The sequence below is a fragment of the Micromesistius poutassou genome, assembly GCF_964030765.1.
Source record: "Micromesistius poutassou genome assembly, contig: SCAFFOLD_5484, whole genome shotgun sequence".
Classification (NCBI taxonomy): Eukaryota; Metazoa; Chordata; class Actinopteri; order Gadiformes; family Gadidae; genus Micromesistius; species Micromesistius poutassou.
This window is the reverse complement of record NW_028177429.1, coordinates 1-15,894: the sequence shown is the minus strand read 5'-3', so window position 1 is coordinate 15,894 and position 15,894 is coordinate 1. Positions and strand designations below refer to the sequence as shown.

General features: G+C 51.0%; 1 protein-coding gene across 1 annotated transcript; it reads left to right on the top strand.

Moving 5' to 3' along the window:
• Window positions 1–254: 254 nt before the first annotated feature.
• LOC311376143 (fatty acid synthase-like) lies at window positions 255–15,890 on the top strand (the record flags this gene model as incomplete). The annotated part of the gene is made up of 15 exons (XM_084491019.1): window positions 255–455; window positions 817–939; window positions 2,548–2,663; window positions 3,846–3,980; window positions 5,399–5,885; window positions 6,494–6,681; window positions 7,650–7,839; window positions 8,663–8,757; window positions 9,604–9,738; window positions 11,527–11,730; window positions 12,874–12,989; window positions 13,809–13,984; window positions 14,732–14,923; window positions 15,094–15,174; window positions 15,816–15,890. Coding segments are annotated over 15 exons (2,514 nt in total), but the record flags the coding sequence as incomplete, so codon positions are not given.
• Between the last annotated feature and the right edge of the window lie 4 nt (window positions 15,891–15,894).

The window sequence follows — 15,894 nt, the reverse complement described above, 5'->3', positions numbered from 1 at the left end:
CTGTTCTGTTATTTTTAACAAAAAGTATAAAATGTTAAACAGGGGAATCTCCACCAGCGGCTAAAGAGAGCACTTTTCCAGGGTGGGTCGTTTTCGTTCGGTTGCGCGCTCTAGCAGAGACACGGCGTGCGTTCTGAATGATGACGTCTGCGTAGAGTGTCTCTATCTGTGTTTCATCCGTTAGCAGTCGGCCCCTTAACCCCAACCACCGCTCCTCCTCCTCTACCCCCCACCCCCCCCCCCCCCCTCCCCAGGGCCCAGCACGGCCATCGACACGGCCTGCTCCTCCGGCCTGCTGGCCCTGGAGAACGCCTTCCAGGCCATCCGCCACGGGCACTGTGACCACGCCCTGGTGGGCGGGGTCAACCTGCTGCTGAAGCCCAACACCTCGGTGCAGTTCATGAAGCTGGGCATGCTCAGTCCGGGCGGCTCCTGCAAGTCGTTCGACGCCTCGGGTGAGTAGTCTCCACCCCCCCCCCCCCCACCCCCCCGTTGTGAAACCCTACTGGACACATGAGGAGGTGCAGAAATAGTGTCTGCAATAAGAATAGAAATAAAAATGATTCACAAATATAAATTCCAAAAGTAGTAGGGCAATAGAATACGGTTGTATACATACTACCTGAAATGCAAAATATGCGTAACGGTATTCAAGCTGTCAAATGTTTTTTGCGTTATGCGGTGTGAAAGTTATTTAGTACTTTTGAGGAAGTCTTTGAGGAAGTCCATCATCCAAGCCAATGTTGGTTTTGAATCACGGTTTCAGTGAAGTTGGCTCCACAGATCAACAGCGTGTGTGACCCCCCCCCCCTCCAGGTGACGGGTACTGCCGGTCCGAGGCGGCGGTGGCCGTGTTCCTCACCCGGAGGCCGGCGGCCCGCAGGATCTACGCCACGGTGGTGAACGCCGGCAACAACACGGACGGATACAAGGAGCAGGGTGAGCGGCCCCTTTGTGGTTCCACGCCGACGCGACGCAAACCGGGGGGGGGGGGGGGGGGGGTTACGGACCCCGTCACGTCCTTGCGGACCCTCCTTGCGTCCACCGCGAGGGGGGTCTGACGTGCGCCTCCCAAAAAATGTTAACCACCACTTTTGGTTCCTGTGTTCAAAACACACCCCGACCAACGTCATTAAAGGGTTGTGTGTTCACCAAAGGACGCGCAGCAGAGACATGATCTTAGGTTGATCTTATTACGCACGCGCGCGCGCACACACTCAAAACAGGTCGTGTGACTTTATTTAAACGGGGACAATGTACAAAAGAAACCGTGTTTAGAGAACGGAGAGATGCGTTGTACCCGCCAGGTTTTTAGCAAGTTGTTCTTTTCCACCTGTGGCCCCTGACTGAGCCGACCCGGGGTTGAGTGGCCCTGGACTGACCTTTTCTCCAGTCATCCCTCACACACTTGGCCGCTTGTTGCGTCCGCTGATGATAAATCAACGGAGCGGTGGATCGCTGGCTGGCTGGCATGTGGCTCGGAATAGTTTGCACGTGCGCGCACGCCTGCCACGTACACGCGCGCGCGCGCAGATACTGGATACCTGTTGGGCCAATGACGTGCCCGGGGGGAATGAGGGGGTTACATAAGGGGTTTACGTAACCCGTTCAGGGGCTTTGTGTTCTTTCTAGCGACAACAGATCCTCAGTTATTCATGTCCCACTCTCTCACCTGGCGCCTGTCTGTCTTTCTGCGCCTCACGTGGCTCTAGCCGCGAGGAACCACGCTGGTTCCCAGGTGGGGTTTTTGTGCCGTGAGCCGTCACTGAAAGCCGGCGACATCTCCCCTCTCCACACCCGTTTTATTTATTATTTTAAAAGCCATAAAGGCTTTTTTATCTCTTTAATGAACAGGAGAGTGCAGAGAGAGAGAGAGACGGGGGGGAAGTGGGTCGACGATAGAGGGAATGACGTGAAGCCTCGCACTGCGGGTCGGAATGGAACCGGAGTCGCTCTCCGGCAGATGGCTTCATATTCATGGCTCACGCTCCCCACTTGTAACTGTCCGTTTCTACCGGCACTATATTTCCCTGATATTGTCCGGACCCGACCGTAGCGACGACCGGTAACCCGACTCTCTGCAGGCCTGGGAACCAGACCGATCCGGCGAGCTCCGGTTTCATTCGCGCTGCAGTAAAGATCCGGCTCCTCTCTCTCTCTCGTACAGAAAGCTTTCGGCCTGGCACCAGACAGACAGACAGACAGACAGACAGACAGACAGGCCGACCGATCACAACCGTTTATCTAATAGGAGGCTGGACAAATGAGAGGACCAAGGAATGTAAACTAAACGCCGCCTTATTTTGTAGTAAACACAGAAGTCGCAGATGAAACATCAAGCGCCAACAAATATGGAGATACCGCAGGCTGTGTGCAGAGGAGCGCTGTATAGGCATGTTTAACAACAACAACAAAGATGCAATTCGTCCGGCGATGCCAGGCTAGTTGCCAGGCAACATCTCCGGGCAGCCATCTCTGTAGTTCCCAGGCGTCTGGCCTCTCTCTTTATGCCCGCGCTGAGCGTGTTCCCCTCGTCCCGTCCGGCAGGCGTGACGTTCCCCTCGGGGGAGATGCAGCGGAGGCTGGTGAGCCGGCTGTACGAGGAGGCCCGCATCCGGCCCGAGGAGGTGGAGTACATCGAGGCCCACGGCACCGGGACCAAGGTGGGGACGGCCGCGTCGCACGCACACACACACACACACGCACAAGCATGGACGCACACGCACGCGCAGCCACGCACGCATAAGCATGGACACACACGCACGCACAAGCATGGACACACACGCACGCATGCACAAGCATGGACACACACGCACACGCATGGACACACACACACGCACGCACAAGCATGGACACACACACACGCACGCACAAGCATGGACACACACGCACAAGCATGGACACACATGCACGCACAAGCATGGACACACACGCATGCACACGCACGCACAAGCATGGACACACACGCACGCACAGCCACGCACAGCCATGCACACGCACGCACAAGCATGGACACGCACAAGCACGCACGGACACACAAGCACGCACGCACAACCACGCAGGCACAACCACGCACGCACAAGCACGGACACACACACATGCACAAGCACGCACGCACGCACACACAACCACGCACTTATACGCACTACAGCAATAAGGTAGGATAAAGCTTTATTTGTTAGTTTGTGTTGCAGCACAGCAGCAGCGAGAGAAGAGACACAACGTATAATGCAATACGATAAAGAGACTCAGTAGTCAAAGTGGACTTTAGTGTCAGAGCGACCGCGCAGCAAGTTACAGAGAGGACCGACGTTAGGGTTCCCCGTCCTCCAAATGTGCTGTTAAAATATTTACCAAACAATATAGAACATAATAACCAAATAGTGCAAAAAGACAACAACAAACATAACATAATTATAGTGCAAAAGACAACAACAAATACACACATATATAGACCGTGCATACATTATTCAGAATAGGATATTCACAGTGTTATGGGGTAGGCGTTGTGGTTCAAATAAGGTCCAATATAGTAAAGTAAAGTGATAAAGTAATGCAAAGGAAAATGAAATGAAAAGCTGAAGCAAGCGCAAACAGAGGACGACCTGTCGGGGCACAAACAGTACGGACAAACAGGAAAAACAAACAAACGCTAAACGCTGTAAACAGTATCAATTATAAAGCGGCCCTGTGTGCAGTGTTGCCAGATTGGGCAGGAAATCTGGCGACTGTGCCTGTGAGTAACCCGTGTGTGTGTGTGTGTGTGTGTGTGTGTGTGTGTGTGTGTGTGTGTGTGTGTGTGTGTGTGTGTGTGTGTGTGTGTGTGTGTGTGCGTGTGCGTGCAGGTGGGCGACCCACAGGAGGTGAACGGCATCGTCAGCGTGTTCTGCCAGGCGGAGCGTGAGCCCCTCCTCATCGGCTCCACCAAGTCCAACATGGGCCACCCGGAGCCCGCCTCCGGCCTGGCCGCCCTGGCCAAGGTGAGCACCCAGGGCACCCTGAGCCTGGTGTAGTGGGCAGGGGGTGATGAGAGTGATGTAGTGGGCAGGGGGTGATGAGAGTGATGTAGTGGGCAGGGGGTGATGAGAGTGATGTAGTGGGCAGGGGGTGATGAGAGTGATGTAGTGGGCAGGGGGTGATGAGAGTGATGTAGTGGGCAGGGGGTGATGAGAGTGATGTAGTGGGCAGGGGGTGATGAGAGTGATGTAGTGGGCAGGGGGTGATGAGAGTGATGTAGTGGGCAGGGGGTGATGAGAGTGATGTAGTGGGCAGGGGTGATAAGAGTGATGTAGTGGGCAGGGGTGTGTCAATCGGAGCCTCCATGACGATTTCGATACGACATTGATTTCTTAAGCCAACAATTTGATTATTTTCCATACTTCAGAATTCCCCACGATTCGATTCGATACTATTCAATTTTTTTTTACATTATATCTATTAATATAATCTATCAAATAAATCAACTAAAAAAATGTATCATTTGCCTTTTATTGAGAATACAGAAACGGTATTCTCTACACACTTTAGTGCTCACTGTGTAGGTCTAGTACGGCAATCAGCCTATTCACTGTAAAAAGAAAAAAGCCTCTGGTTGTGAATGATTACACTCCTGATCCTACGCTATGTTCACTTGATCTTATTAAAGGTGACATATTACACCACCAGGTGTGTGAGTGGGATTAGCCATTACAAGCCGTTTTGGAAATCCGTCTCTAGTGACATGATAGGTGGGCGTGGATAGATCAGTCTACCGGCTGCCTACCCAGTGGACCGTAGCAAACGTTAGCTCATCTGTCCGTCACACATCACAGGTGGACACGCCCACCTGTGATGTCAGAAGGGCAGATTTTCAAAACGGCTTGTTAGCGGCTAATCACACTCACACCTGGTAGTGTGACGTGGGACCTTTAATATCACGAGTCTGTCAAAAGCTGTGTTGGAAATCGTTCCCTATTCCCTCACTCACTGTTCCCTATATAGTGTTCATGATACAGTGAACTATATTCACTATAGGGAACGAACCAACGAGAAGACGGGACACTACGCTGAACATTTCTACACGTCATTTGCGTCAGTAAATACACGACCGCATTGCATTGTGGTCTACGGGGGAGTAACACGTAGGGAACATCGTCTGTTCACTCAAATGTTGGGGTGTTTTATTCTCCACCATACAGTGAATGAAATGAACCACTGAGAACTCAAACACCACTACACCACAACAGCGAGCGCCCTCTATAGTGCACTACAGCCGCGGTAGGGAACGATTTCAAACACGGCTAAAGTCCCGCCTCCCGAGACCTCGTCCCGCAAACCCACCGCCGTGTTCGCCGCCGCCGCCGCTGTGTGGCTGACTGACCGTCCGTCTCCCTCCCTCCCCCCCCCTCCCGGCCACCAGGTGGTGCTGTCCCTGGAGCGCGGCATGTGGGCCCCCAACCTGCACTTCAGCAGCCCCAACACGGACATCCCGGCCCTGAGCGACGGGCGTCTGCGCGTGGTGGACCGCCCCGTGCCCGTGCGCCGCGGCATCGTCGGCGTCAACTCCTTCGGGTTCGGCGGCTCCAACGTCCACGTCATCCTCCGGCCCCCCGCCGCCGCCGCCGACGACCCCCCTCGGCCCCAGCCCGGGGCCCCTCGGGCGGCGGCGGCGGGCCCCCGGCTGCTCCAGGCCTGCGGGCGCACCGAGGAGGCGGTCAGCTCGCTGCTCGCCGCGGGGAAGCAGGCGGCCGCCGACGACGGCTTCCTGTCGCTGCTGAACGAGGTGTCGGGGCTCCCCGTGGCCGGCATGCCCTTCAGGGGCTACGCCCTGCTGGGGTCCCCCGGCGAGGTGACGGAGGTGCAGCAGGCCTCGGCCACGCCCCGCCCCCTGTGGTTCGTCTGCTCAGGTCAGTGTCGTCGCCGGGGGGGGGGGCAGCGAGGCAGCGACGGATCCGTCGGCCAATCAGATCGCGTTGTGCAAACATATACGCAAACACACTGTCCAATGAAATCGCCGTTGTAATACAACTCGGGAGATCCGAGACCCGGAAATCCAGAGTTCTCACGAGAGCACAATTTGAATTTGCTCAGCGAGTCACTCTGGGACTGATCGGATACGGCAAGAGTCTTATCTTATTGGTTAGCTCCGCTGGTCTGGATACGTCACCCCTTGTATTCCTCTTCTGATTGGTCGTAGTGTTATCCAATTGCGTGCAGTGATATTTTGAAATGCATGCTTGGTGCCGCCCCCTCGAGTCGGGCCGTTCTCACGAATCGTTGCCACCAGACCCTACAGCTCTCTCTAGACGTGGGTCTGGATCTCCCAGGCTAGGAAAACACATGTTACATGATACGTGATATGATGATAAAAAAATGATAAACATGATACGATATAAAAAGCCGCCATACCTCCGTCATCCGTCGACGGACGTGTGCAGTGTGAACGCAAACGTTGGCCTAATTGCTCCCCTAATTGCTCCCCCCCCCCCCCCCCCCCCCCCCCCCCCCCCACCAGGTATGGGCACTCAGTGGGCCGGCATGGGCCAGCACATGATGCAGCTGCCGCAGTTCAGGGAGTCCATCCTGCGCTCGGACGTGGCGCTGAAGGACACGGGCCTGTGCGTGTCCCGCCTGCTCATGCAGGCCGACGAGAGCACCTTCGAGGACACGGTGCACGCCTTCGTGGCTCTGGCCGCCATTCAGGTACCGACCGCCGGAGCACCACCGACCGCCGCCGGGCTGACCCTGTCGTCTCGTGGAAACATTTAGGAGCGTGTACGTCAGCCGTCAGCCTTAGCTGAGGACCGATAACGCCGATACCGGTTTTCTTGAGCCGATATTTGGAGCCGATGCTGCTTCTCGCTCCCTCAATTTACATGATTAAAAATGACACAACGATGATAACGAAATGTTACAAGTCTCAATTAAAAAAAAAAAAGGAACATTTATTGAACTGTCTGTATCATGCAGGGGGGAAAAATAATAGAATAATAATAATAATCGGTGAACGTGTATCTGCCAATACACGTAAAAAAACTTAGATATCGACCGTCACTAATTGAAACGTGGACATGGGCCACGTTTCAATCATGTGTGAGTGAGAATATGTTCCGAATGTAATCCATGAGATGACATTCCCTACACATTGTTATCCACGATGTTGCTATTTTAACGGGGTGGTATTATGTGAGTGTGATTAGCCGTTACAAGCCATTTGAAAATCTGCCTTTTTCCTGTGTTTTAGTGACACGTCACAAGTGGGAGCGTCCACCTAGATGCGCGATGGTGGACACTCTCACTTGTAAAAAAAAAAAAACGTCTTGTAACGGCTACTCACACTCACACCTGGTGGCATAACCTCTCCGCCCCTTTAACTTACTCAACACAAACACTACACACTACCTTTTTTAAATCCCCTTCGAGAGTCCATAGACCTCTGAAGAACAAGTCCCGCCTCCGAGGCTTCTGGTTCAAACGTCTACGGGGAAAAAATAACACGGGGTTTATGAATGATCGTCCATAACAAACTCTGTAGGTGTCGAAACGGTAAAAGCTGCGTCACGTTTTGAACTACAAGTGTGTGTGTTAGTGTGTGTGTGTGTGTGTGTGTGTGTGTCGTTCAAAACGTGTTGTTCTCCATCAGCAGCCCTGTTTCTCTCTGGTCCAATCAGGTGGCTCAGATCGACCTTCTGACCCAGCTGGGCCTGAAGCCCGACGGCATCGTGGGCCACTCGGTGGGAGAGCTGGCCTGCGGCTACGCCGACGGCTCCCTCAGCCACAGCGAGGCCATACTGGCGGCCTACTGGAGGGGGCGCTGCATCAAGGAGGCCAACCTCCCCCCAGGGGGCATGGCCGCCGTGGGTGAGGACCGGGGGGGGGCTAGCTCCTCCTCCTCCTGTCTCTGCTCCTCCTGCCTCTCTCCTCCTCCTCCTGTGTCTGCTCCTCCTCCTGTGTCTGCTCCTCCTCCTGTGTCTGCTCCTCCTTCTGTCTCTGCTCCTCCTCCTGTGTCTGCTCCTCCTCCTGTCTCTGTCTCTGCTCCTCCTTCTGTCTCAGTCTCTGCTCCTCCTCCTCCTGTCTCTGCTCCTCCTGTCTCTGCTCCTCCTTCTCTCTCTGCTCCTCCTTCTCTCTCTGCTCCTCCTTCTGTCTCTGTCTCTTCTTCTCCTTCTGTCTCTGCTCCTCCTCCTCCTCCTTCTGTCTGTTTCTTCTCCTTCTGTCTCTCCTTCTCCTTCTCCTTCTGTCTCTGTCTCTTCTTCTCCTTCTGTCTCTGCTCCTCCTTCTGTCTCTGCTTCTCCTTCTGTCTCTCCTTCTCCTTCTCCTTCTGTCTGTTTCCAATTCAAAAAAGCTTTATTGTCATGAGAAATATACATTTGCATTGCCAAAGCAGGTGAACAATTAAATAAAAAGGGTTAGAAAATAAAAAGGTCAGGTATATAGTATAATATATAATATAATAAGTATAAAACATTAAATACTAAATATATATACATATCAAATATTATACTATCAAAGAGTATATAGTATAAGAGTATACCTCTGTCTCTTCTTCTTCTCCTTGTGTTAAGTTGTGTTCACTTCATAGGGATTAGGGAATGAGGGAACGAGAACTTAACGAGACACCGTAAGGATTTTATCATGGATTTAATTGAGAGGAACTGAATGTGTTTTTTTGTTTTCCGTGGTGCAGGGCTGACGTGGGCTGAGTGCAAGGCCCAGTGCCCCGAGGGCGTGGTCCCGGCCTGTCACAACTCTGAGGACACCGTCACCATCTCTGGACCGCAGGTACAGCCCGCTGCTACACCACCCTGCTACACCACCCTGCTACACCACACTGCTACACCACCCTGCTGCACCACACTGCTGCTACACCACACTGCTGCTACACCACCCTGCTACATCTCACTGCTACACCACACTGCTGCACCACACTGCTGCACCACGCTGCTACACCACCCTGCTACACCACCAGGCTGCTGCACCACCAGGCTGCTGCACCACCCTGCTGCACCACACTGCTGCTACACCACACTGCTGCTACACCACCCTGCTACACCACCCTGCTTCACCTCACTGCTGCACCACACTGCTGCTACACCACACTGCTGCTACACCACCCTGCTACACCACCCTGCTTCACCACACTGCTTCACCACACTGCTTCACCTCAGTGCTACACCTCCCTGCTTCACCCTGCTTACACCACACTGCTGCACCAGGCTGCTACACCACCCTGCTTCACCTTGCTGCTACACCACTACAGAACAATGACTTTATCCATGGAAACACAACCACAACTAAACACACACAGACACAGTTCACTGAAGAGCACACACGCATTATATTGTCTGGCGTTAATCTCTTTGAAAGGGTCATGGTACGATGAAATCCTGACGTCATTCCTCTGGTGAAATGGTGTCTCACTGTAGTGGTTCCCATCACCCCTGCATGGGTTAAATCACAGGAATTGAATCCACACCCTCGCCTTGAGTCAGTGTGTCTGCTCTATCACCACCTTCCGTTTCCACATATTTGGACACTTGTAAAGTTTGAGTTCTGGTTACGTAACACTGTGTCTGTCTGTCTGTCTGTCTGTCTGTCTGTCTGTCTGTCTGTCTGTCCGTCCTGCAGGAGGCCGTGAGCACGTTCGTGGCCCAGCTGAAGGAGAGCGGTGTGTTTGCCAAGGAGGTGCGCAGCGCGGGCGTGGCGTTCCACTCCTACTACATGGCCTCCATCGCGCCGGCCCTCCTCGCCGCGCTACGCAAGGTACGCAGGCCGCGAAGAGGGCCGTCCTCCAGTCTGGAGCTAGATGTTTAGACATTTAGTGGTACACGAAGACATTTAGGGGGCTACAATAAGACATTTAGGGGCCCACAAAGACATTTAGGGGCTACAATAAGACATTTATTGGCCCACTAAGACATTTAGGGGCTAAAATAAGACATTTATGGGCCCACTAAGACATTTAGGGGCTACAATAAGATATTTAGGGGCCCACAAAGACATTTAGGTCCACAAAAACACATCTAGGGCCCCACAAAGACATTAAGGGGCCCATAAAGATATTAAGGGGCCCACAAAGACATGTAGGGGCCAACAGAGGCAAAAAAGACAAATGTGTAACAAAATGTTTTTGAAAAAATGATTGGTTATTCAACATTGTATAAAATGAAAGAAAAAAATAATAATTTTAAACTCATACCTGCAAATAATATAAGCATACACATGATCTATACATAGATGCATACATATTAATCAACCAACAATATTAAAATGTTTGAATGAAATTAACTTAAATTAAATTATACAAAAATTACATTATAACAAGTGGGTTTCATTTAAATAGAAATCTTTACCATACCTTAATACTCAGCACTTGTATAGGTAATTTAAGTAACAATATAATCAATCAATATAAGTATCCTTCACCAGACTCATCCAGCAAGTTGTCCAGCAAGTTGTTTTCACATATGCAAGCAAAGTGGGCTGTAGGTTTGTGTGACGTCCAAGTAGAACAGGAGATACAGCCGTGAAGGGATGCGTTGCATTGTTCCCCCACAACTTGCGATGAGCCAGCGACGCTGGCTCCTTGGTGTCTATCGGATAAACCCAGTGCCAACAAAGGAAAATGTCCATGTCTGGTTTATGTTTACCTTTTTATAATCATGTTAAACACTGACCCCTTATGGCAGGAATGGGGATAACGGTTCCCTTCATTTAGTTTGGGTGGTTTGCACCAAAAACAACAAATCTAAAATTGTCTTTGAACTTCAGCTGGTATACCAATACATTGATAATAGTATAATATAACGATTGAACAAAGTATTGTATTACACTATCAATGTATTGATATACAATGCATTTCTACATGCATAGTACTTAATTCTTGGCATAGAAAGAATGATATTTTACGCCCGCTTCAAATAAATAAAATCCAAACATTTTAAGGTGACACATTATACCACCAGGTGTGAGTGTGATTAGCCGTTACAAGCCAAACGTTGCTCATCTGTCCAGCACACGTCGAGGTGGACACGCCCACCTTGTGATGTCAGAAGCGGCACATTTTCAAAACGGCTCGTAACGGCCAATCACACTCACACCTGGTGGTGTAATATGTCCCCTTTTAAAAGGCAAAAGAGAGGCCTCTTTAGAGGAGCACGTCCAGAGCCCTAAAACGATCTCATCTTAAAAGCTTACGATAATGTATTAACACATTGACTGTACGTTATATTGTCTTTCTGCTTGTCAGTTATTTCTTTATTCTGCTTTTTGCCCATAAGAACTTAAATGCGCTTGTATTTTGCATTTGCAACATGATTTTGTAGTTATTCCCTTACCATACCTTATTATTACCTTTTATTGTATTTTAATGTTAGCTGGGCATCTTTTTTATAAGGCCTCTTGTCCCACCCGTTCATTTATTATGTGTGTCTACGTGCATCTTTTACTTTTTTTTGCTATTTTAATCTCGTTTATCTGGCACAACGAAATAAAACTAAACTTAAGCCCTGATGCCCGGCGTCCCGCCCCCCCCGTCCTCCTATTGGCCAGGTGATCGTGGAGCCCCGGAGGCGGTCGTCCCGCTGGGTGAGCACCAGCATCCCCCAGGAGGACTGGGGCTCGGCGCTGGCGCTGCACAGCTCGGCCGACTACCACGTCAACAACCTGGTGAGCCCCGTGCTGTTCCAGGAGGGCCTGCGCCTGGTGCCCGACAACGCCGTGGTGCTGGAGATAGCGCCGCACGCCCTGCTGCAGGTAAACGCGCACGCACGCACTCAGTCACACGCACTCAGTCACTCACTCATTCACTTAGTCACTCACTGGTGCTGGAGGTAGCCCCCCACGCCCTGCTGCAGGTAAACTCACGCACACACTCAGTCACTCACTCACTCACTCACTCATTCACTCACTTAGTCACTCACTGGTGCTGCAGATAGCCCCCCATGCCCTGCTGCAGGTAAACACTCACTCACTCACTCACTCACTCACTCACTCACTCACTGCTGCTGGAGATAGCCCTGCTGCAGGTAAACACCCTCACGCACAAGTACACACCTGGTGTCTGTGGAACATGAAGTACCGTGGAAGAACAACATATTTAAAAAGGTATTTTAAGTTTTTTTTACGCAAGCTGAAAAAAAAAAAAAAAAAAACACTGCAAAACATGCACCAACGCATACAGTGAAACAGGAATCTACGTCAAAGGAAACCGGCACATTCTTTAAATGGTTGCCGGGGGAAACAGGTGTAGAAGCGCTGGTATCTGAACACACACACTTCTCACACTTCTCCTCGATAGTTAGTAATAGTCTTATCGACGGTCTTATCAGCTCGTCGGCGAGGACCTCAGAGTCAGTCAATCTGTTATCAGACAGACGTTAAAGAGGCTACTGTGGGGAAGAGGGGCGGTGTTTACACAGCCGTGGTACCTCGGTCACGCCTCGTAGTGACGCTGCTGGTCTGCGATAAGGGAGAGGAGAAGAGGAAATGGCCTCCCCTGGAGATAAAGAGCGATGAATGGTCTAGTTGTAAACCTGCCGTGTACACTGTCGTCACATGACCTGAATACGCACGCGTGACCTATCTGATAAGGGCATGCGTGCGTATTAAACACGAACGCTTTATCACTGACTTTAAAATGGGATGGGGGGAATTTACATCATCATAAAGTAACTATCGTACCTGCGTAAATATGTAAATATAACGTAATGTAAATATTAACGTATAATGCAGTGTGTAAAAGTAGAGCGAAAACGGAACACAAACTCAAGCCCAACGCCAAGTCCAGCGGCGCCCTGTGTGACCTCAAACAGGCCTTTCAGTCGGTGCGAACGCACCCGTTATAGATTCTGGAGCGCGTCAGGTGTTGACCCCCCCCTCCTGTCCCCTGGTGCTCAGGCTATCCTGAAGCGCAGCCTGAAGCCCAGCGCCTCCATCCTGCCCCTGATGAAGAGGGGCCACGCCAACAACCTGGAGTTCTTCCTCACGCACGTCGGCAAGATCTACATGAACGGGTCAGTGGGGCCCCCCCCTGCAGGGCGGTCTGTGGTTCGAATACAATGTCCTTAGTCTGTGTTCACACCGCAGCCGTCATTGGTCACTTTGTGGGTCAGCTGATCATATGACCTATATATATATATATATATATATATATATATATATATCCCCTCATCAAATGGGGCTCACCATTTGCCTGAGAAGACCCAATAGGGTCGAAACGTTGCTGTGAATTTTTAATTAAATTAATATGGGAGTTTAAGCAGTGCTGCGGACATTACATTTCTTTCATTCTATATGACTTCATTTGTCCTGCGCCTGGCCAGTAGGTGGGATGTGCTCACAGCTACTTTTTTTTGTACTTTGTCAAACACAACGTCCCCTCCTCTAAAATGGCGTGTTGTGCACTTAAATCCGACATCTGTCAAAGTCAAAGTGAACTTTATTGTCAGACCGATCGTGCAACAAGTTACACAGAGGACCGAAGTTACGTTTCCCCATCCTCCAAATGTGCCATATTTACCAAACAGCCTTACCTCCTAAGCTAAGCCAAACCCAATAGACCAGAGCTCTATTGGGTTTGGCTTAGCTTAGGAGGTGGAGCCTGTTGCCTTGTAACCGTAAGGTTGTTAACTAGTTCCGTGTCCAGGAGCAGGACACTTGACCCTCACTGCTCCCGGCTGTGGCCTCGCGTGGTTGACTCTGACGTCGCTGTGTGGCTGTGTGTAATGACCCGTATGAAGGCGCTTTGAAATCTTGTGTTTTGTTTCCGACCGACCCCCCGGTGGTATTGGATCCCTAACCCCTCCTCTCTTCCCTCCTCTTTTCCTCCGCAGCATCAACGTGGACAGCAACTCCCTGTGTCCGTCGGTCACGTACCCGGTGCCCCATGGCACCCCTCTGATCTCCCCGCTGGTGAAGTGGGACCACACCCAGACCTGGGACGTCCCGAAGGCGGAGGACTTCCCCGCCGGCTCGGGAGGCTCCACCTCCGCCACCGTTTATAACATCGGTGAGAGCGGGCGTTTGGGTTTTTCACACGCGGCGTAGGAAACGTAGAGCAGACGGGCAGGCACCTGTAATAATTAATAATCCATGTTAATAATAATATAATGTAATAATAATAAAGGGTTTTCCCGGACCACTGTTGTTAACATTTACATTTACATTTAGGGCATTTAGCAGACGCTTTTATCCAAAGCGACTTACAATAAGTGCATTTGTCATAAAGTTTTTGTTAAGTGCTTCATTAGGAGGTAATAACTCGCCGAGGCTAGGAGTGAGGATGACACTAACGGCACTGCAGAACCTTACAAAAACTTTAAAGCTTCAACTTGCGTGACTTAATAGGCCGAAAAGATGAAGTCCGACCGCGTTTTAAAATCGGTGCCGCCTCGCCCCTCATGTAAAACTTCTGATGTTACTTATGGAAATAAGTCCTGGACTTTATTGTGTTTTTATCCTCAATTGTATTTCATGTCTTTTCATGTGTGTAAGGCATTAGTTTGATACAATTTAATAAATCAAATCAAAATTAATCAATAAAAAAAAAAAAAGTTGTACCGAAAAACATCCCTGACTTAAAACCCGAGGTACGTACCGAATCGTGACTGTTGTGTATCGCCACCCCCCCCTACTGCTACTGTACGTCACCATCCCCCTCATGTCGACCCAGACCTCAGGAACCTTGACAGAACCGGCTTCTGTCCTTGAGTGCCTGACCCCCTTTTTTCTTCGTGTGCGTCGTCTCTCGGCGCAGACATGAACCCGGAGTCCCCGGACTACTACATGACCGGCCACTGCATCGACGGGCGCGTGCTGTACCCGGCCACCGGCTACCTGGTGCTGGCCTGGAGGACCCTCATGAGGAGCCTGGGCGTCGTCATGGATACGACCCCCGTGACCTTCGACGATGTCACCATCCACAGGGCCACCATCTTGCCCAAGACGGGTGAGTGGGGGACTTGACTTGACTTGAAGTGTGTCTGTGTGTGTGTGTGTGTGTGTGTGTGTGTGTGTGCGTGTGCGTGTGCGTGCGTGCGTCACACAAGATGTGCGTGTGTCCCCCCCCCCCTCATTCTAAGAGTCTTTGTTAACATTTCGGTGTGTTCTCATCTCCAGGCTCGGTTCAGCTGGAGGTCCGTCTCATGCCGGCCACCAACAAGTTTGAGGTTTCGGAAAACGGCAACTTGGCCGTCAGTGGTGAGTGCTCCAACAGGTTACGTGTTAGTCATCAGTCGTTTATCACACGGCTCTCCTCAGTGCTGCGGAACGCTCCGTTCACTTGCGTGGGCCTTCCCGACTTCTGGTGGTGAATTTTCTTTTCGATAATGACCGTTGCTAAGCAGCATATAACGGCCGCTGTCAAGGAAAGTGGAAATTTTTTTCCACGTCTCTCGTATCACTCCGCAAGTAGTCCGGTAACTTATCGACCCCCAGCGGATTCGGTTGCTAAGCGACGTCAACGTCTTTGGCGGACTATTTCTCTGCTGATCAACGCTAACGAATGCTGGTAACAAATAAATGTCACCAGTCATTATCTGAAATAAGCCCCTTCAGGGTGAAGCAAGACACCTCTGCTTCGCGTCGGTGGTGTCCGGTTCGCCCTGTCTGGGCTCATTTCCCGATAATGACCGGCGTTCTATACATTACCTCTTACTTACTCACATGTACCGACAAACCTCAATGAAACTCAGGGTTTGAACTTGAGGTTCCTTCGGAGAATGAAATTCCCAGAAGGAACTTGATGAGGTTCTTCTTCTCCTCCTCCTCCTCCTCCTCCTCCTCGCCTGACACCTTTTTAATAACAATGGTTGACTATGGTATCGATCTTGCTGCTCCAGGTAGGGTCAGCCTTCTGGAGGATTCTGCGCTGGATGCCTTCCACGCTCAGATCAGCCAGGTGGTTGCCAAGGACGACGA